General features: G+C 59.6%; 12 protein-coding genes across 13 annotated transcripts; 7 read left to right on the forward strand and 5 right to left on the reverse strand.

Annotated features, from left to right (window-relative positions):
- Positions 1 to 217: 217 nt before the first annotated feature.
- SDRG_04277 (hypothetical protein) lies at positions 218 to 9310 on the forward strand (the record flags this gene model as incomplete). The annotated part of the gene is made up of 14 exons (XM_008609943.1): positions 218 to 345; positions 392 to 1210; positions 1254 to 1338; positions 1385 to 2134; positions 2184 to 2283; positions 2333 to 3141; positions 3187 to 4947; positions 4993 to 5262; positions 5318 to 6139; positions 6195 to 6356; positions 6404 to 6505; positions 6555 to 9059; positions 9107 to 9151; positions 9194 to 9310. 14 exons carry the CDS (start codon positions 218 to 220, stop codon positions 9308 to 9310), a joined length of 8475 nt encoding a protein of 2824 aa, XP_008608165.1.
- Positions 9311 to 9381: 71 nt separating this feature from the next.
- On the forward strand, positions 9382 to 10058 carry SDRG_04278 (hypothetical protein; the record flags this gene model as incomplete). The annotated part of the gene is made up of 6 exons (XM_008609944.1): positions 9382 to 9446; positions 9494 to 9537; positions 9585 to 9662; positions 9705 to 9779; positions 9832 to 9941; positions 9984 to 10058. The coding sequence occupies 6 exons, from the start codon at positions 9382 to 9384 to the stop codon at positions 10056 to 10058; spliced, it is 447 nt and encodes a 148-aa protein (XP_008608166.1).
- Positions 10059 to 10094: 36 nt separating this feature from the next.
- On the reverse strand, positions 10095 to 11890 carry SDRG_04279 (protein phosphatase 2 (formerly 2A), regulatory subunit B). Its single transcript, XM_008609945.1, has 6 exons — positions 11681 to 11890; positions 11521 to 11627; positions 11036 to 11480; positions 10819 to 10983; positions 10593 to 10762; positions 10095 to 10543 (listed from the first exon to the last, which is right to left on the reverse strand). The coding sequence occupies exons 1-6, from the start codon at positions 11820 to 11822 to the stop codon at positions 10148 to 10150; spliced, it is 1425 nt and encodes a 474-aa protein (XP_008608167.1). The 5' UTR covers positions 11823 to 11890; the 3' UTR covers positions 10095 to 10147.
- A 456-nt stretch (positions 11891 to 12346) lies between these two features.
- On the forward strand, positions 12347 to 14788 carry SDRG_04280 (hypothetical protein). The gene is made up of 6 exons (XM_008609946.1): positions 12347 to 13251; positions 13298 to 13486; positions 13533 to 13857; positions 13906 to 14252; positions 14304 to 14583; positions 14629 to 14788. Exons 1-6 carry the CDS (start codon positions 12715 to 12717, stop codon positions 14691 to 14693), a joined length of 1743 nt encoding a protein of 580 aa, XP_008608168.1. The 5' UTR covers positions 12347 to 12714; the 3' UTR covers positions 14694 to 14788.
- Positions 14789 to 14969: 181 nt separating this feature from the next.
- Positions 14970 to 15758, forward strand: SDRG_04281 (hypothetical protein; the record flags this gene model as incomplete). Its single annotated transcript, XM_008609947.1, has 3 exons — positions 14970 to 15075; positions 15121 to 15181; positions 15233 to 15758. The coding sequence occupies 3 exons, from the start codon at positions 14970 to 14972 to the stop codon at positions 15756 to 15758; spliced, it is 693 nt and encodes a 230-aa protein (XP_008608169.1).
- A 1-nt stretch (position 15759) lies between these two features.
- SDRG_04282 lies at positions 15760 to 17225 on the reverse strand. 2 transcript variants are annotated; one of them, XM_008609948.1, is made up of 6 exons: positions 17085 to 17225; positions 16783 to 17042; positions 16643 to 16742; positions 16424 to 16591; positions 16139 to 16377; positions 15760 to 16095 (listed from the first exon to the last, which is right to left on the reverse strand). In XM_008609948.1, the coding sequence occupies exons 1-6, from the start codon at positions 17206 to 17208 to the stop codon at positions 15799 to 15801; spliced, it is 1188 nt and encodes a 395-aa protein (XP_008608170.1). In that variant the 5' UTR covers positions 17209 to 17225; the 3' UTR covers positions 15760 to 15798. The 2 variants fall into 2 exon arrangements, with proteins under 2 accessions (XP_008608170.1, XP_008608171.1); XM_008609949.1 differs by having other exon boundaries at positions 15785 to 16095; positions 16139 to 16374; positions 17085 to 17221.
- A 65-nt stretch (positions 17226 to 17290) lies between these two features.
- SDRG_04283 (hypothetical protein) lies at positions 17291 to 18198 on the forward strand (the record flags this gene model as incomplete). The annotated part of the gene is made up of 2 exons (XM_008609950.1): positions 17291 to 17677; positions 17734 to 18198. 2 exons carry the CDS (start codon positions 17291 to 17293, stop codon positions 18196 to 18198), a joined length of 852 nt encoding a protein of 283 aa, XP_008608172.1.
- Positions 18199 to 18211: 13 nt separating this feature from the next.
- Positions 18212 to 19993, reverse strand: SDRG_04284 (hypothetical protein; the record flags this gene model as incomplete). Its single annotated transcript, XM_008609951.1, has 1 exon — positions 18212 to 19993. The coding sequence occupies one exon, from the start codon at positions 19991 to 19993 to the stop codon at positions 18212 to 18214; it is 1782 nt and encodes a 593-aa protein (XP_008608173.1).
- A 120-nt stretch (positions 19994 to 20113) lies between these two features.
- SDRG_04285 (peroxiredoxin (alkyl hydroperoxide reductase subunit C)) lies at positions 20114 to 21343 on the forward strand. The gene is made up of 3 exons (XM_008609952.1): positions 20114 to 20230; positions 20286 to 20382; positions 20432 to 21343. Exons 1-3 carry the CDS (start codon positions 20145 to 20147, stop codon positions 21050 to 21052), a joined length of 804 nt encoding a protein of 267 aa, XP_008608174.1. The 5' UTR covers positions 20114 to 20144; the 3' UTR covers positions 21053 to 21343.
- A 132-nt stretch (positions 21344 to 21475) lies between these two features.
- On the reverse strand, positions 21476 to 21846 carry SDRG_04286 (hypothetical protein; the record flags this gene model as incomplete). The annotated part of the gene is made up of 2 exons (XM_008609953.1): positions 21476 to 21524; positions 21611 to 21846. The coding sequence occupies 2 exons, from the start codon at positions 21844 to 21846 to the stop codon at positions 21476 to 21478; spliced, it is 285 nt and encodes a 94-aa protein (XP_008608175.1).
- A 499-nt stretch (positions 21847 to 22345) lies between these two features.
- SDRG_04287 (hypothetical protein) lies at positions 22346 to 23537 on the reverse strand. The gene is made up of 2 exons (XM_008609954.1): positions 22959 to 23537; positions 22346 to 22897 (listed from the first exon to the last, which is right to left on the reverse strand). The coding sequence occupies exons 1-2, from the start codon at positions 23472 to 23474 to the stop codon at positions 22481 to 22483; spliced, it is 933 nt and encodes a 310-aa protein (XP_008608176.1). The 5' UTR covers positions 23475 to 23537; the 3' UTR covers positions 22346 to 22480.
- Positions 23538 to 23851: 314 nt separating this feature from the next.
- Positions 23852 to 24661, forward strand: SDRG_04288 (hypothetical protein). The gene is made up of 2 exons (XM_008609955.1): positions 23852 to 24290; positions 24341 to 24661. Exons 1-2 carry the CDS (start codon positions 23871 to 23873, stop codon positions 24596 to 24598), a joined length of 678 nt encoding a protein of 225 aa, XP_008608177.1. The 5' UTR covers positions 23852 to 23870; the 3' UTR covers positions 24599 to 24661.
- Positions 24662 to 24834: the final 173 nt, after the last annotated feature.

The raw sequence follows: 24834 nt of genomic DNA on the forward strand, positions 1-24834 counted from the left end.
GCCACTTGTACTAGACAAGCGAATGTACCCACTGCCAGCTGGATACGCAGCCATGTCTTACGATATGAACAGTGGGCGTGCAACGTACAATAACAAGAACGTTGGATAAATTCCCTTAGATAGTTGCACCCGAGCGTGTTTCACGCAATCGAATTAGTGTACATTTTGCCGACCGCCACCGATCCCGCGCGGTTCCATCTGCCACCGGCTTCGCATGATGGAGAGAACCAAGTCGGTACTGCTGCTGTCTCCCCAGAGCAACCTGCATGGGGCGACCCCGACCGACACGGTCTTCCTGGCCGCGTCGACGCCGCCCCGCGAAGAGGACTTCGTCGGACCTCATCGGTGCACCCCCGCCCGCAAGACGCTAATGCTCATGCGCTCCATGTAGGAGGTCGACCGATCGCGCGTCCATGCGCCAGTCGATCCACTCGTACATCGCCGCCGAAGACCTCGACGAACCCGAGCCGGCCAAGCCCAAGTTCTTCTCCCGCGCGACCCTCATGAAGGTTGTCTACTTCCTCTCGGACGTCGTGTACTCGCTCGCGCTTCTCGGCTGCGGCGTCCTTCGCGCCAACTTTGTCTCGTCCATGTACCTCTTTGGGTGGGTCCTTGGCACCATGTACACGTTCAAGTCGCGCGTCTTGAGCATTTTTACACTTGTCGTGTCGGCCTGCGCGATCGCCGGCCACATTTACGCGGCCGTCTCCTTTACAAAGTCGTCGTCGCCCCATCTCCTCTTTGGTCTATTTGGCTTTGCGTTCCGCGACGATGCGTGGGACATTACGCTCAACGCTGGTCCCGACGTGCTCATGTTTCTCATCAGCATCCTCCAAGTCTACGTTGTCCAAAAGCAAATTCGCGGTGCGCTCCCTGCTGCGACGCTGCAAGCGACGGCGGCAAGCGTCCGCGGCAACGACCCCACGAACGCCCGCGACGCTCGGGCGAATGTCCGGTGGCGCGAGAACGTCCTTGGCGCCAGTGAGTTTATCGTGTTTGCTGCACTCTTTGTCGCGGCCTTTGCGACGACGGGCTTTGTGAGCTTTGTCTACTACCTTTTTTTGCTTCAGCGCCTCGCGGTCTGGACACTCTTCCCGAAAGCACTCAGCCTCCAGGAACTCGAAGCCGGCGCGTCGCTCTACCGGCCGTTCTTTGGCGCCAGGACAATTCGTCTGCTTCTTGCGTACTCGATCCTTGTGATTGCGATCTGGTGCGTGCTTGTACCATCGTGATCTTATCTCACGATTTTCTAGTCAAGCGTACCAGTTTCCAGATGTGCACAACTCGAGTATCGGACCGGATCTCGGCAACTACACTGGCCTCTTTGTCATGCCCGGGGTATTACCTTGCGATGAATGTTTGCATGTTGTGATCCTCGTTGTAGACATCCGCCGACTGGTCGGGGTACGTCTTTTACGTAACGCAGTGTGTCCTCTTTATCGCGGTCGCGCGGACGCTGCCCAACTATGCGAAATGGCAAGCGGCGCGCAACGCATTGTCAACGACAAACGAAGCGTCGTCGTCGAGGTCCAGCTCGCACGCGTCCTTCTACTCGGCGCACGAGTCGCCACTCGACTCAGCGACGGAACATCGGCCGGTCCAGGAGCTCCTCTCGCACGAGCCATTTTTTGTGCGCCTCTTTCTTGAAGAGCGCGGGATTCTCTGGGCGACGCTCGCCGCGATATTTTGGAGTGTGTCGTACCCGTCGTACATGAACGCCGGTCTCTTGGCGATTGCGCTCGGACTTCTCGCCACGTTCGGCCTCGTCTTGCCGCGGAAGCTCCTCGTCTTTCTCAATGTGTACGCGCTGGGCATCTCGATCGCGACCGTCGTCTTCTTGCTGCCGCTCGACTGGCCATCGAAGCTCCCGTCGCTCTCAGCCATGCGCATGGTGCAAATCGGCATTGGTACGATGGAGTACCCGCTGTTGGACTTGTCGGTGCAGCACCTCTGCGTGCTCGTCATTTGCTGTTGCGTCCGCGTGCGCCTCCAGTACCAGTACATTGTCAAGGAAGTCCGCGTCGAGCGAGAACTGCACGACCTCCAGCACGCACCATCGGTGTACGACGACATGATGGCGTCCGGTACGCAAACCCCGGGGCACGCGATTCCCGTGCACGAAAACCTCCAGCTCGTACGTCTCGTTTCTGTGACTGTAGCCAAGACATTCATCGACATTGTAGCACCGCATGGGGTCGGTCGAAGTCACAAAGCTTTGGGTCAAGGATGCGCAGAGCATCTTCATCGCTTCGCTCGACATGACGGTGCTCTTTACCATCTTTGGTATGGCGACAATCGACATGTGCTCTAAAATGACGGCATCTTCGTGTAGTGACCGTGTTGAGTACGTCGGTGACGATCCTCCAGACTGGCTACTTGGCGCTTGCGACGTTTCTTTCAGTGTTTCAGCGCTTCCGGCGCCGGCTCTGGCGCGCGCTGCTCGTGTACGCGCTCATTGTGTGCCTCGCCATGTACAGCTGGAACGTCGTGTGCCCCGAGAGCGTGGACAAGACTCGCTTTGATACGATCGGCCTCACGTGCTTCAAGACGTACCCGCGCAGCAACTGGGCCGCGCTGTGGCCGACGCTCTTCTCGGCGCAGCTCTTCCTCATCTTCCAGGTCGTGCTCCAGCTTTGCATCTACCTACGCACGGACAATGGCGCGGACGAGCGCGCGCGCATGCTCGCACAGGCCAACCGCCGACCGATCTACTTTGTGTCGCGCCTCGCGCGCGAAGTCGACCACATCTTTCGCGTCCTCGGCATCGTCGTCGCGTACATTGGGTTCATCGTCGTCGCTTTTGTGTACGAAGTCAACGACGCCGGCCATGTCACGCTCGTCGGCTTGCTCCAAGTGCTCTTACTGTTCACGCTCCTCGGTTCGCACCTCTCGACGGTCGTGCAGTGTCCGCGTGGCAACTCGCTCAAGACGCAGCGGCAGTGGCGCCTCGTGCTCGCGTACGAGGCGTTTGTCCTCGTCACGCGGTACCTCTACCAGTTCAAGGGCATCGCGTCGTGGGTGCAAGGCCAATGGCCCGACAGCGCGAGCCGCGTCATTTCGATCCGAGACGTGGGCTATGTCCAGTATGCGTCGACGGAGCGCCTCTCGGGGCTCTTCATGTACCTCTTCCCGACCGCCTGCGTACGTAGATCGCAAGCTCTGTCTCCTCTGACCTGCATTTTGTAGCTTGCGGGTCTTGTGACGTGGAACCTGGCGTCGATGCGCAAGAAGTTGCACAACTATGACGTGCTCGTGCGCGGTCGTAGCAACTGGATGGACAGCTTTTGCACGCTCCTTGAGCTCTGCCAGCGCATGGTCTACTTCAACAGCCCGATCGTGCTCCTTGTCGTCAACATGGCGATCGTCTGCAGCAACATTTCTGCGTTCAACATCACGTACCTCGGCGTGCTCCTCATTACGCTCGGCCGGCCGCAGTGGACGCACTGCTGGAAACCCATCTTTTGGCTCTCGTCGGTCTTTACATTGTGCCTATACGCGTTCCAGTTCGAAGCGTTCCAGCCCACCAAGCTCGCGGTGCTTGTCGGTGGTCATGCCGCCGACGCGTTTGAGCACAGCGCTGTTTGGTTTGGCCTCGCACGCATTGCGACAAGTGCGACGAACCGCACGGTCACTGAGGCAATCACGGTGGCGGCGGCATCGTCCGACTCGTGGAACGCCGGCGACGCCACGTATCCGTCCGTGTGGGCGCTCACGGGCGAGCACATGCTCGTGCTGCTGCTCTGCGTCATCACGCGCGTGTCGCACTTTTGGGATCCGCTCAAGGACGTGCCAGCGCCGGCTGTGAAGCGCCAGTCGTCGCTCGCGTCCGAACCGTGGGCGCCCGTGGGCATGGCGGACGAGACACCGTTTCTCGAGTCGCTACAGGCGTTCTTTGTGCGCTTTACGAGCGAGGGCTCGGTGATTCTGACGATGCTTCTCCTCCTCGTGTCGTCGTTCATCCACCGCAACATCATTTCGGTCGTGTACATGCTGGTCGTCCGCGCGATCATGGTCGCGTCGCCGCTCACCGTGTGCATTCGCTGGTACCTCATCGCGGGTCTCGTCGTCTTTGTGTGCGTCTCGCAGTACTTTATCATGCTGTGGGTGCCGCCGTTCTTGGATTGGCACCGCGAATCGCTCCCGCCGTGGACGTGGTGCACGCCCGCGTACGAGTACTTTTTTGCGCTGCACTATCAGCACCGGTGGGCGCTCTTCTGCGACTACCTCGTGCTCCTCGTGACGTTTATGATCCCGGCCGCCAAGCCCTACTACCTCGCCAAGCACGGCAAGAGCCTCGGCGACACGCCACGCGAAGAGATTTCGCTCCTCGAGCCAGTGGAGGCCAAAGGCGACGAGCACTTGGCACCGGTCGTCGTGCAGCCGGGCTACGATGTCGACGACTTTACGGTCGCCAACGCCGCCAACACGTCGCTGTGGCAGCTGTGCCTCTTTGTCGTGATGAACTTTTGGATCTTTGCGCTGCTGATCGTCGTCTTCATCACGGGCTGTGTCCGGTCGGGGATTGCGTCCGGTATCTACCTCGGCTTTTCGATCTACATGCTGCTGCACGTCCAGCGCGTCGGGTCGCCTGGCGACAAACTCTTGCGCTGGCTGCGCGACTTTACGTGGCTCTACATGTTTGTGAGCATTCTCTTCCAGCTGCCGTTCTTTACCGACAAGACGGTCACGTGCGCCCTCGGCACGAACGATCCGCAAGATGGCGTGTGCCTCAGCATCCCGTCCATCTTTGATTTGAACAAGTACCCCGTGTCGTACCCGGGCGCGCCACCGTACTTTGCGTCATTGCCCGTGCTCTCGGTGGTCATTTTCTGGATGATCAACATCCAGGAGCTCATTTTTCAGTCGCCGCTCTATGCGTACATCCACGCGCACACGCAGCGCGAAGAAGCTCAAAGCGACCTCCGCCGCAGCCGCCTCACCGACGCGGTATGCCTCTCGACATGATGCAGAGATCGGTGACATGGGCAATAGATTCTCAAGGAGCGGCTCGTGCGCTGGACGGCGCTCAAGCAGGACAAGGCGGCGGCCATCGTGCGTCTCAAGTCGATTGTATCCCGGCTCGTCAACAAGGTCGAGGAGATGATGGACATTGCGATGGGCCTCAACTACAGCCTTCCGCCGAGCGCGCCAGAAAAGCCATTTGTGCAACCCGACGAAGCGACGCAAAATTCAATCACACTGCACTGGAAAGCCCCGGACGCGCCGATCCACCGCGTCCGAGCGTACAAGGTCACGCGACAGGTATAGTTCTTGTGTAAATGTCTTGGTGCACATATTGAAGGACGCCAATGCATAGATGTACCCCACGTCGACGCTTCTCGGCGACTACTCGGACCCGATCGAGGTCGCGGCGAGTGCGGGAACAAGCCTCGTGGTCGAGGGTCTCCGGCCCGGTGCCGCGTACCAGTTCAAGGTCGCCGCCATCAGTCGCATGGGTGAAGGGCCATTTAGCGCGCCCAGCGAGCCGGCGCGGACGATTTCGCTCAACTGGGGCGGGTCGTGCCTCGCGGGCTGGGTGCACTACACGAAAGCAGCGCTCCCAAAGCGCTGGTACGCCTCGTTGTGGTCACCCAAGCCGATCGTGCGCTACATCGTTGTCGACGCGCATGCCTTTGTGTGGTACAAGAGCGAGAACTTGGCGCTCAAGCACCGGAGCACGAAGAAGCGCAAGCGCATGAAGACGTCGTTCCTTATGCGCAACGTGCTCTCGATGGACCTCTCGGAAGAGCCGATTCGCCTCGACGACAACTCGACGCCGATCCACACGCTCGACGTGGTCGCGACGCTGCGCAACTCGAACGCGCAGGTCCGGTACAGCTTTCACCTCGAGCGCGCCGACGAGTTTGACAAGTGGGCGACGGCGCTCGGGCAAATGCTGCCGCGTGACGTGCTCAGCGATCGTTTCCTTGCGTATTTGGAGCTCAATGGTCTTCCGATGCCGCCGGACGCCGACGAGAACGACGAAGACGAGGTCGAAGACGGCGCCAAGAACGCTGGCGGAAGCGAGTGGAGCAGTGTCACGGGCGACGAGAGCTGGCTCGGGGACGCCGAGGACGAAGAAATGGCCAAGCGCCCGACGTATGGCTGGATCTGGCTCAAGATCTACCAAGCCCTCTACGTACGCGTGTTACTCAATGTCTATGCTCGTGATGACCAAAATGAAATGTGCGTAGAACGCCCAAGACGCGGCGCTGCGACAGGAGCACCAGTTGTACGAAGACGACGACGAGATTCTCCCGTCGTTCCTCGAGACGCTCTTCGTGCTCATCAACGCGATCCGAAGCCACTCGCGCGACATTTGCTGCCTCACGTTCATGTGCAGCTTCATGTTCCAGGTGCGTCGACGCGCCTGCATCATACGCGTCCTATCGTAGACGTATAGGGCGACTTGCTCAATGCGTTCTACGTGCTCGCAACCTTTGGCTTTGTCTTGCTCGAGAACCCACGGCCGCACTCGGGTGCTTGGCACTTCTTTCTCGTCTACGTACGCCCATGTTGCTATGTGGATGTATTGTCACTAAAGCTTTGCCTAGTCGTTTGTGGTCGTCTCGCTGCGCTACTTTTTCCAGCTGCCCTTCTTTTGCCAGCAGTTTACCAAGAAGAACGTCTTGTACCCGAGCCTCCAGCCGTTCTGCCCCACCGATCTGAGCGTCTTTACGAGCGGCCAGCTCAACCCGATCCAGCCCATGGTCATCTTTGGCTTGTACAAGTTTGACGGCACGGCGAATCCGCACGTCGACACGATGCTGCGCGGCGTCGCATGGAACTTTATCGTGATCCTCGCGATCCTCTTTCATCGCCGCGAGCTGCAGCTGCGCGGCATGTGGTACGCAGGTGTGTCGAGCGAGGCGGCGGACGACAAGAACCCACAGCAGTCGATCATGGGACGGCAGTCGACGCGCATGTCGACGCGCCGCGGAAGCAACCTTTCGGTGGACTCGCTCGACTTGGACGATTACGAGGTCGCGGACTTTCTCGCGCGGCACGAGCAAGCGAAACGCGCGATCGAGCCGACCGAGCTGCCGCGCCGCCGTGTCTTGCCCAAGTCGCAGCGTGTCGCGTTCGAAGACAGCGATTCACCGCGGTCGCTGGACGCAGAGCTCGATGCTGTCGCCGATGAAGTGAGCGATGCGTCGCCCCTGCTGGCGCCGTCGTCGCCGCATGCGCAGGCACAGCAGCTCGTGGCCGCGCCGCTTCCGAGCGCGTCATCGCCCGAGCCCGAACACCGCAGCCTCGTCAAGAAAAACAAGGCGCTCGAGTGGTGCAAAGCGCGCCTTCCGAGCGGCGTGGTGCAGTTTTGCCGGCGCGTCGTCTCGCCCGCGCCCGAGCACTGGGACCGGAATATCAACAAGGCGATCACGGGCGTCAAGCCCGGTCGCGACTACTACTTGCTCCTGCTCTTCCTCCCGCTTGTCTCGATCGTCTACGTCATCTTGCTCTTCCAGTACTTTGGCGAGCCCAACACGAGCAGCGACAGCTTCTCGCTCCAGCTCAGCGACTCGATGCTCAACGGGTACATGGTGCTCATCGTGTTCTGCGAGCTCGTCGTGATGATTTGGGACCGCGCCGCGTACGTCTATGGCTCGATGATCTCCAAGATGGTGCTGCACTACGTCTTCTTGCTTTCAGTCCATATCGGGCTTTGGATTCTTCTACCCATGTACTCGCAGTCGTACTTTCAGACGCGGCTCGGGCTCCAAGGTCTCTACTTGCTCCAGTGCTTTTACCTCTGGACGTCGGCGCAACAGCTCAAGTACGGGTACCTCGTCTTCCGCGGGCACCATTTTGTGAAAAAGCCGGGCGCGGACGTGACCGCGTCGATGCTCGTGATTGAAAAGTGCTTCAAGCTCTACTACGCCGTGCCGTTTGCGTTTGAGATCCGGTGCCTCCTCGACTGGATCTGCTCGACGACGGCGCTCGACATGGAAATGTGGTTCCTCCTCGAAGAGATCGCGGCCGAAATGTACCTCGTGCGCCAAGAAATGAACGGCCGCATCGACAATGCTGACGTTCTTCAAGGCAACAAGCGCCAGCCGGTCCTCTTCAAGTTGCTCAAAGGCGGCATCCTCCTCCTCTTGCTGCTCGTGTGCGTCATCGGACCCCTCGCCATCTTTTCGACGGCCAACCCGTCGACGTCGGCGAATCCGATCACGACAACGTCGGTCTCGTTTGGCCTCCAGCAGCTCGACGGGACGGTCCAGCAGCTGTATGCGAGCGGCGACACCAACAGCCCCGCGTATGCAGGCCTTCAAATCACGTCGACCGACACGGCGACGCAAAAGATTGCGTTCTCGTCCTACTCACAAAACATCTGGACGAGCACGCCGCCGATGCGTCGCAACCTTGTCGCCCAAATCAACTCGACCGAGCCGATCAAGTGGCTCCTGAGCTTGACGTTCACGCGGTCGGGCCCGGACGGCAAGCAGACCGTGTCGCTGACGTTTGACCAAATGATGACGCCGGCGCATCGGACGCAATTCATCTCGGTGCTCCTCGCCGGCGGCTCGACGGCTGACCTGGCCAGAGGGAACTCGTCGACCAACGTCACGGGGCTCTCGCCGCTTTCCGGCGCGTCGATTGCAGTCGACGCCGACACGATCACGGCGCCACCGATTGTCATCCCGCAGTTTTACACGCCCGTGCTCAAGGTCGGCGCTACGAATGACCCGGTCGCGCGCGCGAGCTTTGTGAAGCGATCGATCTTGCTCCAGCGCAACTCGGAGGACGGTGTGAGCTGGTGGGCTGTCTCGTCGCCCGACGACATCGCGTACGGCTCGCTCGAGGTTGGTGACGCAGCGCGCGTGACGTGTGCGGACCCGCTCTCGCCCATGAAGGACGGTATCTGCCTCGTGACGGTCTCGGACAACATTGTCAACGGGCTCACAAGCCTCGGGATCGGCACATACGGCATTACAGCCGCGTACATTTTCGTCATCTTTACGATCGGCGGCTTTGTCAAGAACGCGTTCCGTGGCGAGCTCTACAAGGTGCTCTACAAGGAGCTGCCCAACCCGAACAAACTCCTCGAGCTCGTCGAGGTGCATTCAAAATTCTTATTTGTCTCAAGTCCCATGCAAATCCTTAGGGCGTCTACATTGCACGCAAGGAAGACTACCTCGGGCATCTCAAGGTACACTCGCCACCAACGCTCCATCCTAATGGTCTGGTGTAGGACGAAGGTCGGTTGTACGAGACGCTCATTCGCGTGCTGCGGTCGCCCGAGACGCTCCTCAAGGTCACCGGTCCCAACGTGATTCACATTCCCGTGCCCAAGGACAAGATTGACTAGCTTGTGATCCTGCATATAACTATAGATAGAGTCTCATTTCGACGCTATTTTGGATCTTGAAGAGACGCAAGATGGTGCTCGCGCAAGATGAGATCGATGCGTGCCGGGAGGCTTTCCTCGCGTTCGACAAGGACCGGTGCGGCCAGCCGCTCGTATTGTCAGCATCGGGATGCAGCTGCGTAGGAGTGGCACGATCGACGTCTGGGAGCTGCGCCAGGTGCTCGAAGGTACCAATGTCGAGACATTGAATTTGTCTTTGACCGAGGACTTGCAGCCATGGGGCAGCAGCCGACCGAAGAAGAGCTCTTTCAGATGATCAGCGAGGTCGACGAAGACATGAGCGGCGCGATTGGTACACTCGGCAAATCTTGCATGTCGCCGAGTTGACGACTAGATTTTGCCGAGTTTCTTCAAGTGATTGACAACCAGAAGGACCGTGCTGCCATGTACAACGACGAAAGCGACATGAGTAGGAAGGATATCGTCGCACGGGAGTATACACCTGGGACGACCTATCCTAGTTGACGCCTTTGTCGCATGCGGCGGCAAACCCGACAAGACGGGCGTCGTCAAGCGCGATACGCTCGTCAAGATCATCAAGGTCGACTTTGGCTTGACCATCAACATCGAGGTACTTGGGCCCAAAAGACGGCCGCTCATCGCAGGCTGGTAGGAAATGATCAACAAGCTCGACGTCGATCAGAGCGGCGAGATTGAGTTTGCCGAATTCAAAGCCATCTTGACATGATTCACAGCCTTCGTAACATAAAATGCAACAAAAACGTGATGCTAAACCGACAAGAACATGAATTAAAACGTACGACAACAGAGGGCTATCTATTTCACGTGCTTGGCTTTCGGACCCGTCGGCGTCTCGGGCTTGGTCGCGTACACGAAGAGGCTGTTGCGCACAGCGACCGCGACTTCGTTCTGCGTCGGGTGCCACGTTGTCTGGAGCACTTTGGCCTTGTAGTCGAGCGGCTCGGCCTCGGCACCGGCCGCGAGCTGCCGCGCAATTGCATTGTGCGGCGCGGACGAGCGTCGTCGACCAGCGTGCACCATCGGGTTGAGGCAGTAGTCCGACCGGCCGTACCGGTCATAGATGTGAAACTCGCTATTGTACGAGCCCGTGATAAAGTTGTTGCCGTCACCGCTCACGGCACACTCAAACTTGTCAAAGATGCTGTCCGTGTCGTAGAGCTCGCAGAGACGCGGACGTAAATGCTCGTGGATCTACAGACATGTTGATTGAGCTTCTATCGCCGGCGTCGGAGCCACGTACGTTGATCGTCTGGACAGGTCGGGTCTCCATGTTGACGTCCCAGATCTTGAGCGTGAGGTAGTCGCGCGAAATGATGTAGCGGCCGTCGGGCGAAAACTTGATGTCGGATATGGACGCGATGATTTCGGAGAAGAAGCTGCGCGACGCGGGGTCCTCTTGGTCCTCAAACACTAGACAAGGCACGCACGCGATGAGCGATCGCGCTGCTAGGGTGCGCGAGGCGTACGCCGGGAGTGCGAGTCGCAGAGCGCCGACGTGCGCATGTCGCCGAGCTTGACCGACCCACGGCTCGTGCTGTACATCATGATGTTGCAGTGCGACGGGTGGAAATCGGCTGCCGTGATGACCTCTGTAAGCTCCTCCATGTTGTTGGGCTTGATGTCGACAATGTCTATCAATGACCGTGGTCGATTCGGTGTCTATGATATCGGACGAGAGCTTACTGAAGCTTTGGTTGGACACGCCTAGGTGCCACAAATTGATGCGCAGGTCGTCGGCCGATAGGAAGGTTTCGCCGTCGCTGTTGAGCGCGATCGAGTTGATGTGGTACGTGTGGGCGTTGGCAAAGACGCGTTTGGGCGTCGCAACCGCCACCGTGTCAGTGACGCTCATGGTCGGAAACATGATGCGCTCGCCGTACGTCATGTTGGCGCGCTGGGTGCTACGCACGTGGCGGTCATGCAGCTTCCAGAACTTGATCGTCTTGTCGTTTGTCGAGAGCAAGTAGAGCGCATTGTTGGACGCCCGGCACCACTTGATCTTGTTGACTTTCTCTTCAATCTCCAAGCTCTTCAGGTAGTCAAACTCGGGCGTATGGCTCTGGAACGTCTTGTAGTTGGCGTACTTGGAGGGTTCTTGGGATTGGAACGACCGGCGGAGCTTCTCCTTCTGCGGATCGCGTGAGCTCGGTGGTGGCCGCCAGGTGTACCTTATGGGCGCCGCCTTCCTTGGAGTAGACGATGACTTGGCCCCCCTTCGTACCGGTCGCGAGGTACTCGCCGGACCGATCGTACTCGATGGCCGTGATCGTGTCGACTACAGGTCGCATGTCAATGACCTGGGTATCGTTGGAACGCGGTTGCACGTACGGTCGCGTGCTTCGGCGCGCGCGGGCACGTCTGTCCGCTGTGGCTCCATGATGCGCTGGTTGAGGCTCCACCCGCCGGCGCCTGCCATCGCGCCTGCCTCCCCTCGCATCATCATGGAGCTGGTCCTGACCTCCTGCGGCATGATCCGTCGTCCAACGTTGGGGCTGCGGGGCGAGTTGGAATATGCGAATAAAAATACGCGGCTGGGCACTGCGCTTCAGTATGCGCAAGCCCACCTTGCGGTTTCATGCCGGATTTAATTTAAATGGGATCTTTTTTTTAATATTCCAAAGATCGCTCACTTCAACGGCAGCTGTTTATTTTATTATCCGGATAATGCCGCTCCAACTTCGATTTTCGAGGCTATTTATAGCGCGCGGCTCCTTTTCCGGCCCAGCCCAATTGCACGGGCGGGATTTAATTTCATCGAAGGATATTTGATTTCGTCCATGTTGATGGTGCCATCTGGGCACCGTGGGAGGCTCGGTACTGTAGAACATGAAGAGGTCCATTGTATGGTCGAACTCGGTGCCTAGCAACTCTAGACGGGGCTTCGACTGCCCGTGGGTCGTTGCGACCGACAGGCGGCAACAAAGACGTGAGCATTTGCAAGATTCCTCGCCGGCCGTTTTGCTGAAGCGCATGGAACTTTGCTGGTGTGATGTTGCCGCGCACAGCAACGGCAAGTCAATTCTTCTTCGTTCGTCGCGGCGGAGAACGATGCGAATTGATTCTTAGCCCACAAAGGTACTAGTACGGCGCGTGTCGAGGGAAGCGAGCAAGGGCGTCCGATACGCTCTTGTCATCTCCGCCTTGACCTGCTTTTCGAGGCGCTCCAAGGAATGGAATGCGGAGAACTATCGTGCCAGCGTCCGTGAGTGGTACCCTTTGGAGCGGCAGACAAATTGGATTGCGCGACGTTTCGGGTCAACTGGCCGCGGAGCGTGCCACGTCACGGGTGGTGGGCAATTCCCTTTAATCGAGGTCGTTCAGGGATACGAGCGGAAACGGTTGCCAACGCCCACGACGAACGCATGGCGGCCTGCGCGCCACCCGCACCGGTGGTGATCGGACTCGGTAGCAGCAGCGGTCCTTCGCCCACCGTCATCACGCTCGTCGCAGCCTACTTTACAGGTCCCATCGCGTTCACAGTGCTCGGCTCGGTCGCGCGATCGTGGCGCGCTGCTGTGCTTGCCGACTCGGTGTGGCGCGAGCTCGTTGCCCGGGACTTTCCAGCCTCGCCGCTGCAGCCGTGGCCTGGTGCCTCGTGGCGGTGCGTGTACGTGGCCGAGTATCGCCAGGTCGGGTCGCCGTCGCTCGTGCCACCGTGTGAGAACCACTCGATCGTAAACCCATCGACGTTCCACGTCAGCTGGGGGAGCACGCCCTTCCGCCTCGTGCTGGACGGGCACCGCTACGCTCGGCTAGCGCATGTTATGGACATGTGGAAGACACGCCGGTTCAAGAAGAATGGGTGGAAGGTCGTCGAGGTCGTCGTGTCCGAGACAGGCGTCGTCGTCCATACGCCAGACGGCATTCGCCTCAAAGCGCGGCTGCCATTGCAGTACATCGTACGATTCCACCGAAGGTTTTGGGGAATCTTCAGGACGCTCATAGGGAAGCATCGTGGCGCACGACGACGGTGAGATACATATCACCCCCATGGAGGGCTCGCCGTACCCGCGGCGCATCCACTTGCGTGCGTCGTCGCCAGCGCTCGCGCGTCTCTGGGTGGCCGTTGCGATCGAAAACACCGCCGTCTTCACCGCCAAGCACAACCTCATCTTGCACTCGACGCCGTCAGTCGTACGTCAAGAGCAACTACAGTACGTGCTAAGCTAAAGCTCTCTAGTCGGACGAATTGCAGAGTCGCCTCCAAGATATTCTCAGCTTGCGCAAATTGCACGCGTTTCGATTGGCCCAAGACGTCTTCAAGACGCTGCCAGCCAACGCTGCGCGGAAGAACTCCATCTCCCAGGACGCACTCCACGCGTTCACCGAGAAGCACGCGCTCAGCTTTCTCTCGCACAAAAGTGCGGCACACGCAAAGAAGCTTCCAAGCTTCCGCCTTCCGAGGCTGACAAAGTCGGCGCGGAGCGGCATCCAGCGCGAGTGCGCGGCACTGCACCTCGTACCGGAGCCCGCCCTCCTTGTCGCAACGTGGCTCCACGACCAAGGTAGGACGACGCGATTCTCTTGCTCGTTCCGACCTTTTGGCATCGTAGATACCTTTGAAGGCCACACGTGTGCGCACTTTATCCGCACCGCGCGCGCCAAGACCACGAGCGCTGCGTCCCCGCAACACTGCCACGCGTACCTCTGTGACGTCCGCGACGTCATCGCACACGTGATGCGCTATGTGTTGGCCTATCGCAAAAGTGAGCTCGGTGTGTTTGAGCTCTCGCAAGAGAGTCTCGAGACCGCCGTGCTCGCCGCGATTGAGCGCAAGCTATGTACCGACTTGGCCAAGCCCATCAAAGAGTGGGCGCGAGGCTATACGTCTCCAATGAACGAAGCCAGTCTCGCGGCCAAGCTCACCAAATGGAGCAAATTACCACCGTCGAGTCCTCAAGTACGAGACCAAATTTGCTTGTGGGGTTGGCATCCCTTTCATGTCTCTTAGTTTGGCCTCGGCCCCGAGTTTTGCCTCCAGTGGGACACCGTCCTCGACCAGCTCGTGCTCATGGAGACCGAGATGCTGCCGTCTGGGAAGCTCCGGCTCCTCCTCGGCGCCGCCAAAGACGTGTACACGACGTTCGCCAAAGCCAGCGTCGGGGCGCGCCCACTGGCGGCCGACGACTTTTTACCGATTTTCATCTTTTGCATTTGCAACGCCAAGCTCAAGACGCCACTGACGACGCTCGAGCTCATGTGGTCGCTCTGCAACCAAGAGTCGCTGCAAGGTGTGTGCTCTCAAACACCGTGGTCCATGCGCGAAATGCAACTAGGGGAAGCCGGCTACTACCTCACCATGTTGGAGGCCTCGCTCGAGTACCTGCGCGCCGCCGACTAGTCGTAGTTGCGGATCTAAGGAGCGCCTTGAACAGAATAACACTCCATGACAAGTCGTAGCTCGATGGGAGCTGTGACGCTTTTTCTAATACTGTGCTACTATGGCTACTATGGTCGTCCACCGCCGCAACGAGCTGGCAGTGTTCCAGGTATTCGTAGCCGAGTTCGCGCTGCTCGAGTGTCGCCGGGGAGGAATTCCGTTGCAGAGGCAGGAATTCCGGATACCAATGACGCAGCGGGTGGCATGTAGCAGTACGAATTCTGCGCGAAGCACGTGATGAAGCTCCGCATCCTCTGCCTCCACGGCCACCGCCAAAGCGCCAAGAAGCTCAAGGGCAAGATGGCCGCGCTCACCCGCGCCGTCAAGGCGACGACCGAGTTTGGTGCGTCTCCGTTGCCATCCTCTTCCTAACCTCGTCCTCGCGCAGTCTTCATCGACGGGCCGTTTGAAGTGCCATACGAGCCGACGTCGGACGACCACTTGCAAAAGTAGGCCTCTTTGATGATCATGGCCTGTACGACAAAGTGCTTTTGCCATAGATTGGAAGGCATGACGGAGGCCGAGCTCGCAGAACTCAAGCTCTCGATGGAGCAGTTTGCGTGGTGGAACTTTTCCCAGGACCCGGTCACCAAGGCGTACGTGTACCATGGCGTCGACGAGGCCGTCGCCTACATCCGCAACATCGTCGCGACGCAAGGTCCCTTCCACGGCGTCTTTGGCTTTAGCCAAGGCGGTATGTTTGCCGCGCACCTCTTGGCACTCGATTACGGGAGTGGCGCGCGCACGTTTGAGTTTGGCGTCTTTTGCGCGTCGGCCTGCCTCACAGATCCTGCGTACAAGAAGGAGTTGCCGCCAGCGTCCCTTCTCATGCCATCGCTCCACATTATCGGTGAGCAAGACGAGCTGGTGGTGCCGTCGCGGTCCGACGAACTCGCGGCTGTGTTTGCAAGCGCCGACGTGCTCCGCCACCCGGGTGGCCACTACATTCCAACACAGAAGGAGCCTCGGACGGTCTGGAAGACCTTCTTCGAAGCTCAAGCCGCACGCTTGCAGCCAAGAGCCTAAGTCGGTCCAATACGCCGTCCATAGAGATAGACGCATGCTCTTATGCTTTGGATTTTGGTAGCTCTTCGAAATAGCCCGTGCGCTCGTTCCGCAAGCAGCTGCCCGCGGGCATCACGCGGCCATGGGCTGCAACATACACGCCGTGGCGCAACGTAGAGCACACGCCGATCGCAAAGCCGAGCGCAAAGGTTGCGTCCGACGCCGTCTCTGTCGCGGGTAGAGTCGCGCCCGTAAACACGATCACTTTGGGCGCGGTCGGTACGTTTTGCTGCACGTAGCGCGCCGATTCGAGAAGCGTCTCGAGGCCGTGGGTCACAATCACGTGCGAGGCCGACGTCTACGAAGGACGAGTGTTACACCTAGCGACGGTGGATATGTACGCGAAAGAGCGCTGCGAGGAGCGCTTTGCGGTCGGCGAGGGTGACGTCGGCGCCTTCACGTTTACAGACCGAGATGGCTTCGTAGCCGCGACTGTAGTTGCCGACACTGAGGATGTTGCGCACGCACGGGTCGCCAATCTCAAACTGCGTTCTTTCACCAAACCGACCGGTGCTGACACTGCGACGGTCCATGGCGCCGCCCATTTGAAGAAAACACCAGTCCACAATGTCGTCGCCTACTAGTACGAGCAACATGAGCCGTCAGCTTGGATGACAGCGAGGCACCGAGGCCGATCGAGGTCGACGACGCCAGCCGACTGGAATTCGGACGGCTCGAGTTGAGGCGCGCGCTGGGCGGCGGTGGCGGCACCGAACTGCTCTCGGTCGTCGATCCGTGGCCCAAGAGCAGCTGGATCACGTCAGGCACCCGGGGTTTTCGTGTCGTCCGGGCCTCTACGCAGTTTTATCATCAAAATCATGATGCTGCACTGGCAAGAAGCCTACCGTGGGCAAATGCAACGACGTCGTTGATGGCCTCGGCGATGCCCAAGGCGTGTTGGCGGTGGAGCCAAAGCGCCAAGACATTGGCGGTGCGCGATTGGCCCTGTGCACATGGAAGGTACAACACGTCTCGTAGGGCATACCGTCGAGCAAAAGACGACGATCTTCTCGCTGGCGCTGACCGCGCGCGTCATGCTGCCAAGCAGCGTCACAAGCTGCCACGAATTGGCGACGTCGACGTGCGTCACGTTTGCGTCGCCAAAGCTCGCGCCGAAGGTCTCCAAGAGCGGTCTTGCGTAAAATCGCAGTTCTTCTTTGGTTAAGAGGCACAGTACGTGGGCGATCCCCGCGGCTTGCATAAAGTCAATCCACTTTTGCACGGTCGCCTCGTCCACGTCCGGCCCTGGCAGGTGTCAGGATGACTTCGCCGCGGTGGGCATCTTACCCCGCGGTGTTGCTGGCTGGTCGCGTGTCAAGTGGACGTAGCCAGGCCGCTCGGCGCCGTAGACCAGCTCGCAGCGCGACGACGCGCGGCCAAAGTTGTACCGGCGCAGCGCCTCGTCGGCCATGTGCGATCTTTTCAAACTTCCTACAAATGCCTGTGAAACCGGATGCTCGATTGCATATATTCTCAGAGGTGTATCAACCCACATGGGCAAGGCCAGCGACGAGTGCCCGTGCCGGAAGGCGCTGCTGCGCAAGAGCATCTTCACCGCCGCCCAGGACGGCGACCTCGACCACGTGCGCAGCTTCTTCGAGTGCCACAAGGCGCACCTGCACGTGGATTTCCCCGATGACTTTGGCTACACGTCGCTGCACTACGCCGCGCAGTGGGACCGCGTCGACGTCGTCGCGTACCTCTTTCAGAAAGGCGCGTCCGTCGACGCGCGTGCGTGCGGCGCCACGCCATTGCATCGCGCGGCCTTTCGCGGCTCCGTTGCCAGCGTCCGCCTCTTGCTCGCCCACGGCGCAGACGCCAACCTGCCCGACACGTCCTTTGGCGACTTGCGCACCGCCTTGCACAAAGCAGCGAGCGAGGTATAGTACGCGTATGCACATCAACCACGTGCCCAGGAACCTAGCGCTGCGTGTAGGGTCACGACGACATTGTGGCGCTCCTCCTCTCGGCGCAGGCGGATCCGACGGCGCGGGACGCCACGGGCAAGCTCTACGCCGACTGCCGCGCCGAGTGCACCCTGCTTCGCACCACCAAACCGGACAAAATGCTACCACGCGACGTGGCAGAAAATGCTGATGTGTTGCCAGACGAAGCATTATCGAGCACCGGACTTGCGTGTAGCCAATGCCACCGTCCAAGTCTCGTGATCGTCCGGACGCCGTGCTGCCGATTCCCCGAGTGCGAACCCTGCCATGAGCTGCAGCGGCCGTGTGCTTGCTGCGGCACCATCTCGAATCGTCCCAACACGATTGCCATGGAGCTAGCGTCCATTCCCGAGCCTCATTGTCCATCGTCGCAGGTCCCACTCCGCCCAGTTGGCGCACGCCTCGGCGGTCTCTTCAACCTCAAGCGTCGAACCGAGCAGCAAAATGTATCCTAATCGACGCATCCCGTTAAAAAAGCTCAAAGCGGCCTGCAGGCGCCTCGGTGGGGGCCGGCTTGTCGCCGCTCAAGTACGTTTTCAGTGAGTCGAGCTTGCGGCGGTGCTGCAGAAACGCAAAGATCCAGATGTAGAGCACGCCGAGCGCGCACGTCACGGAGAGCAACAGCAGCGGCAAGAACGGATACCGCGGCAGCAAAATCGGTAGCAGCATCGCAAGGCCAGCGACGCCAACGAGCAGCGTCACGTACGCTGCCTGGAGGCGCGTGAGGCCGATGCCGGCGTACTTGATGCGCCGCGCCTTGAGCGAGTAGGCGTGGAACGGGTCGAGACAGACGTTGGCAAAGAGGGCGTGCGTCGCGGTAAGGAGCGCGCGCGTGCTGAGTTCGGCCGGCGTAAACAGCAGTGGGAAGAGCGAAATGTTGCCGACGAGCGTCGCGATGCGGTAGAGCTTGGCGTCCCGCGTGCTCTCGGCCGCCAAGAGGCCGAGTGGCAACGTGACTTGGAGAATCGCCTTCTCGTGCACGTGGTACCCAAAGAGGAACGAGCAGAGCATGCAGTAGACGAGCGCCGGCATGAAGAGCGACGGGTCCGGGTACTTGGCGACGTCGCGGAGCACGGGCAACATTGTGAGCAGCGTCAAGAGGAGGCACACGATGGGCGCGACCGACGGCAAGACCACGAAGCTCGCTTCTTGGACGAGGCCACCGCTCATGGTGCCGACGGGCGACGGCACGCGCAAGAGCGTAGCGAGTACCTTGTCAGCAAACGCGTAGAGCGCCCAGACGTTCGGGGCCCAGTACGCATGGCAGAGACCTCGCTGGACAGGGAAGAGTCGCGACGCAATCTGCTGTACATGCGCGAGCACGCCACGGGAAGTCGGGTCGCCAACAATCACCGAGGCAAAGGCGACGCCAAAGACCGAAATGACGACGGCGCCAAGCGTGAGGAACCGGCGGAAGCGGAAGCGACCTTGGCCGTTCACGAGCGCTTCGAGCGTTTCCTGGACGTCTGTGTTGGAGAGCGACCGCTTCCGGAGCTGCGCCGACCTCGGCACCGTGTAGCAGTAGTGCCCCAAGAGGTAAACGAAATAGAGCAGCGCAACGTAGAGGTAAATGTGCTTGAGCATGAGCAAGACCGCGTAGACGAACGCACCTTTGACGTCTTGGCCCTCGCGGATGTACGCGACGCTGAGAATGAGAAGGCCGAGGAGCATGCCGTTGTACTGGAAGTGCACGTGGTCGACCATGAGGAGCCCGGCGTCGAGGAACGTGAGGAGGAGCACGACGACGCGCTTGTTCGTGTTGAACGCGACTTCGGTCGTCGTCACGCGCGGCCACGAGTTGCAGTACTTGATGATGCCAAAGTACAAGACGACGTCCGAGGCGATGACCGAGAGGCGCTGGAATACGACGGTGCCATCGCTGGCATAGTTGAGCGGCGTGAGCGCGAGCATGGCCGGGTCCACGTATGCGGCAAAGAGCCCAAGACAGCGTTCAAACCACGCAAAGAACGGCGGGTAGTCCAGCGTCCACTCGCTGCCCGCATCAAAGTACCACTCGGTGCGCGGCAAGGACGCTGTGATCGCGAGCCAGTTGCGGTGCACTTCAAAGTCGGTGCTCTTGTACGATGGCATCAAGAGCAGCTTCAGAAGCGTGCCGAGAAGGAAGACGCCGAGGACTGGCACGTCGACAGCCTTCTCGAACGCAGCCGTCGGCGGCGCCTCAGCGGGTACCTCGGCGGGTGCCTCAGCGGACGGCGCGGCTGCCGAGCGCCCTCCTGTCGGCCGGACCATGTGGGACAAACTGGCAAATTGGGGTAAATCCCAGGCGCAGCGGCAACACGGGCGTGGGAAACGAAATTATCTTGCGCACTGTATGTGATGCCAGCCAATTGAATTAAAATACGTCGTCGGCTCGCCACGTCATTCGCCGTTTGTGGTCAAGATGATGTCCTTGCGCACGCTCCTCAAGATGACGCTGCTCCTCGCGGCGCTCGTCGCCATCCATGGCCTCAAGGAGAAGACCAAGTCGTAAGATGCATGCGCCTGTCACTCGCAGGACGATGGCGGAACATGCGAATGCTAGGGTCGGTGGCCTCGTGCCCGAGATCGGGTTGACGGAAGCGCAGCTCGCCAAGCTCGGCTACGTCAAGAAGAACCAGCACTCGTCGACGTCGTTTCAAGTAGTTGTGTATGGCCCACCACATGTAGGTGCTCATCGTAGTAGCGTAGGTGACGCCACGCAAGCATGCGCCGCAGTTCCATGACGTCAAGTCTGTGGTCAACGAGAAGTTCACGACGGTCTCGCTCGACGACTACAAGGGCAAGTGGCTCGTGCTCTTCTTCTACCCGTTCGACTTTACGTTCGTGTGCCCGACCGAGATTGTGAGCTTCAGCGACTCGATCAAGAGCTTCCGCTCCATCAATGCCGAGGTGCTCGCGATCTCGACCGACTCGCACCACACGCACTTGGCGTGGATCAAGACGCCCCGCGAGAAGGGTGGTCTCGGCAAGATGAACATCCCGATCCTCGCTGATATCTCCAAGCGCATCTCATCCGACTATGGTGTCCTCGTCACGGACGAAGACGACGAGATGTTTGGTGCGGCGCTCCGCGGTCTCTTCATCATCGACCCCAAGGGCGTGGTGCGCTCGATCCAGATCAACGACGACCAGGTCGGCCGCAGCGTCGACGAGACCTTGCGCATCCTCAAGGCATTCAGCTACGCCGATAGCCACCCTGGCGAGGTGTGCCCGGCCAACTGGACGCCCGGCTCCAAGACGATCAAGGCCGATCAAGAGGCCAAGTACGCGTTCTTCGAGGCGACGTACGGCAATGAGAAGGAGCTTTAAACGCTCTCCCTCTGTGGGCTGAAGTAAGCCATTTTGAGCCAAGAGGTTATGGCTCGTTGCTCTCAACTGCAAGGCGTCCCAACCTACGACTAGAAGTAATTTCCAGACAGCTCGCATACATGGACCATTGTGAGAAACGTCGATGGAGGCGGGCATCATGCCAAGAGTCGCGGTAACCTTCCGATACGAACGTCATCGCGGCGCCATGTAGCGGACGGCAACAGGGTACGCGGTGCAGACGAGACCGCTCACGTCGCTTCGCCGCGGCCTCCTCCACGCAGCCTCCTAGGTCGGGTCAACGGGTCTTTCTCGGGCGACCTAGGGCAAGTCCCTGCGTCCAGTCGCTCGTATCACATCCAGCCAAACTCTAGCCCGCATGATTGTCACGGGACGGCAGTCGACTAGACGCATGCCCCATCTCGCTCACAAAGGCTTCTTGATCGTCCCACGCTGCGCCGCGACTGTTCCGAGACTACACGTTAATCAAATATATTGAAATAAACAGCGCTGGTGCCAGGTCTATGCGGCGACGCAGTTTCTGCAGAGGCGCAAATTTACTCTTCCTTCTTCTGGGGGAAGCCGTGCTTGAAGTTCTGGAACTTGCAGCAGCCGACCGTGACGACCGCGCCACCGCCGACGATGGCGATGATGCCGGCGCCGATCGACTTGGAGTTGAACGGGCCGTCCTCGAACACGCGGTGCTCGTGGTGGTGGTCCTCGCCCATGCGGCGGGCCGAGCGCGAGATGCCACGGGTCATGGGGGCAGTGATCTTCGAGACGGAGCGGGCGAACATGGTGGAGGTGGTGACTGAAGAGGCAACTGACTGGTTCCAAAATGGCCACACGACGGGTGTTGTGTAATCTCTGCCTCTGAAAAGGCATACCTCGTGAACGGTCGATTTTTACTCTTTTATCCGATTATAGAGGTTTTCCGGTGCGATTGCAGTTTTTTTGGCCCGGCGCCGAAGGCCAGCGTCGACACCCGCCAACCAGCGGATGGTCGCGACGGTTGCTCATCCAAGATGGCACAAATGCGACGGTGGGACGCGTGGCCGGCGACTGGCAAATCGCAACCGCTCGACCGCGATGACGACGACGACGCATATTGCTGCTGTGTCTACCAGATTGATCGGCGGCCGAGCGAGCGAGCCGCGGTGCCACTTGGCCGTGAGTGGTCAGAGTTGTACGTGACCGCAGTATAGACGCGGGTCCCGCCCGAGTATAGAACCGGTCCAAGGTCATGACGTTGCCGCAGCGACATAAAGCTGACGCTTTTGGCAACGAGGCAACACTGGTCTGCATCACATGGGTCTGCATGAGCTGTGTCCGATGACATGGCAGGTACACACAATGGTGTGGGCACGGCATGGGCATAAGACCATCAAGACGACCGAGAAATGGACTACATTCGGGATACATCGATGGACCTTAGTCGCGCTTGACGAAGTCGCCGACGATGGGTGCGTGCAAGAGCAAGGACGCTGGGTACAAAGTGCTGGCACTGGCGTCGTACATGCTGAGCCACTCTTGGAGCGCACTGCGGCACGCGTCCGTGTTCTTGAAATCAGCGACGAGCCCACGTTCTTCGCACGCAAAGACGAGTTCATTGTGCGAGAGCTTGTCGAGGCCTTCCTGAAGCAAGAGTCGATCGTCGATACCGATCTCCAGCGCCCGCGTCCGGAGACGGTCGACGAGCTTGGCCCGCGGCAAGAATGTGTAGAGACGCACCAACGGCGACGCAGACGTGGCGAGCACGAGGAGCTTGAGATGCGCCGTTGGCAGCTGCTCAAGAACACCAGGGCCTTCAAAGAGCTTTTGGTACTCGACAAGAACCTTCGGGTCCAGCTACAACGTCAAGCCATGAGCACGGTGCAAGCATACAAGCAACGAAGTGGTAATACTGTACCTTGGTCAGCTTCTTTTCGTGGTAGGACGCGAGGACAGACTCGAGGAACGGGTCCCAAGTCGCAACAAGCTTGGCGACATCACCGTAGTACGCCGCCTTGGTCGTGACGTCTTCGGTGAAGAACTGCGCTTTTTGCTCGGGCGTCCAGAATTGCCACGGCAGCGTGAGCTTTGGAAACTTGTAACCGATCAGAGGCGCCAAGTTGCCGAGGAGCGGAATGCCAAACGCAAAGAGGAGCGGGATCGACTTGAGCAAGTCGCGCGGGGCTTGGCGCAGCACAAACATCTCACGCCGAGAGAGCACCGTGTCGGGTTTCTCGTACAGCTTGCGGCGGCTGGCCCACGCCTCCTTGTTTTCGTGCACGAGCTCCTTGGCGCCGTTCGTGAACGGAGCGAGCCATAGCTTGAGCTTCTGGAACGGCGAGAGCTGCTCGTCCGCCTTCTTCGTCTCGTTGGGGGAGGACGTCGAGTAAAAGTGCAGCGCCAGCGCAGGCCGCCCGGGCGCTGCACCGTGCATGCACAAGGCGATGAGACCTGACGGGCGGCCGCGTGCCACACGCGTCAACGACGTCGTCGCCAGCATTTCAAAAAAAGGATTTTAGTGGTTGGCGGATAAAATCACCCAACTCACATTGCACTTTCGATGCCGTCCAACAACGCGAACGCTGTTCCAAGCACAAAGAGGCGGTTGTGGGCTCCATCTTTTGTGGCCTTTGCGCGACCCTCGTGTCGTACGTCTAAACGAGGTCTCATGGGTGCTCTGCGTGCTGTCGGTGTGGGCGCGTGTGAGCAGCCCTCTGCGCCGCAGGTTCCGGCACGATTTATTTTAATTGACTGGATTGTTGTAAGTCACCGTCTTTGGGATTATTAAAAACGTCACACTGGTTGTGATTGGTCATTTTGTGATCCAGCGATGCGGGCTTTCCCGGGCTTGCGGCGACCCGCACTTGTCCTCGTCGTAAGCCCCCATGACGTGCTCGAGCCGGCAGCGCTAAAGCAAGCGCTCCGAACCTTGACCATCGACGCTATCCAGCTACGGAACAATCCCGATATGCCCGTACCTAACTCGATCTACATCAAGACAGCCACCCAACTCGCGGCCATGCGCGGCCGGCGAGGCCGGTGCCCGCTGCTCATCCTCAATGCGCCTTACGATACGAGCTTTCAGCACCTTTATCCCGAGGTTGCCGATGTATTCCATTATCCCGAGCGCACCATCATGGACACCGCGGTGGCGGACGACCTGCAACGCGGGCCGTCTATCTACGGGTTCTCGGTGCACTCGGTGCCTTCCGCCCGCCGAGCGATCAAGCTTGGCGCCTCTTACCTCCAGGTTGGCGTGAAAGCATGCTGCCAACATCGTCTTCACTTGCGTGCGACTAGGTCGGCACGATGTTCCCCACGGCGTCGCATCCTGAGAAGAAGGTCGTCGAAGGACCTGCGCTCATCCACGAGATCCACAAACGCTTTCCGAACGTGCCACTCATCGGCATCGGTGGCATCGACGAGACCAACTGCGCCGAGGTCCTTGCGGCTGGTGCGAGCGGCGTCTCCGTCATCCGTGCCATCCTTGCGGCAAAGGGCCCCAGCACCGTGGCCGAGCATCTCCGGCGCGAACTCGATACTCGCCGTGGCGACTAAGCCAATCTCTCAAACTCGCTATAACGCATCAGCTAAACATTGTTCCTGATGGCTACACACAGAGATGTAGGTGCATCTCGCATTCGTGGCTGAAGTTGGCATTGCCCGTGGCTGGGCAAGGCGAGATGCCTGGCCTCAGGTTCTTTCGCCCATGACAGCGTGCCACAGGGCAGTGCTTCGTAAGCGACATGGCATCCGTCGGCGACAGGAGCGCGTCGCCCGCGCGGCTATGGCTC

The sequence above is a fragment of the Saprolegnia diclina genome (assembly GCF_000281045.1).
Source record: "Saprolegnia diclina VS20 unplaced genomic scaffold supercont1.10, whole genome shotgun sequence".
NCBI classification, from domain to species: Eukaryota; Oomycota; class Saprolegniomycetes; order Saprolegniales; family Saprolegniaceae; genus Saprolegnia; species Saprolegnia diclina.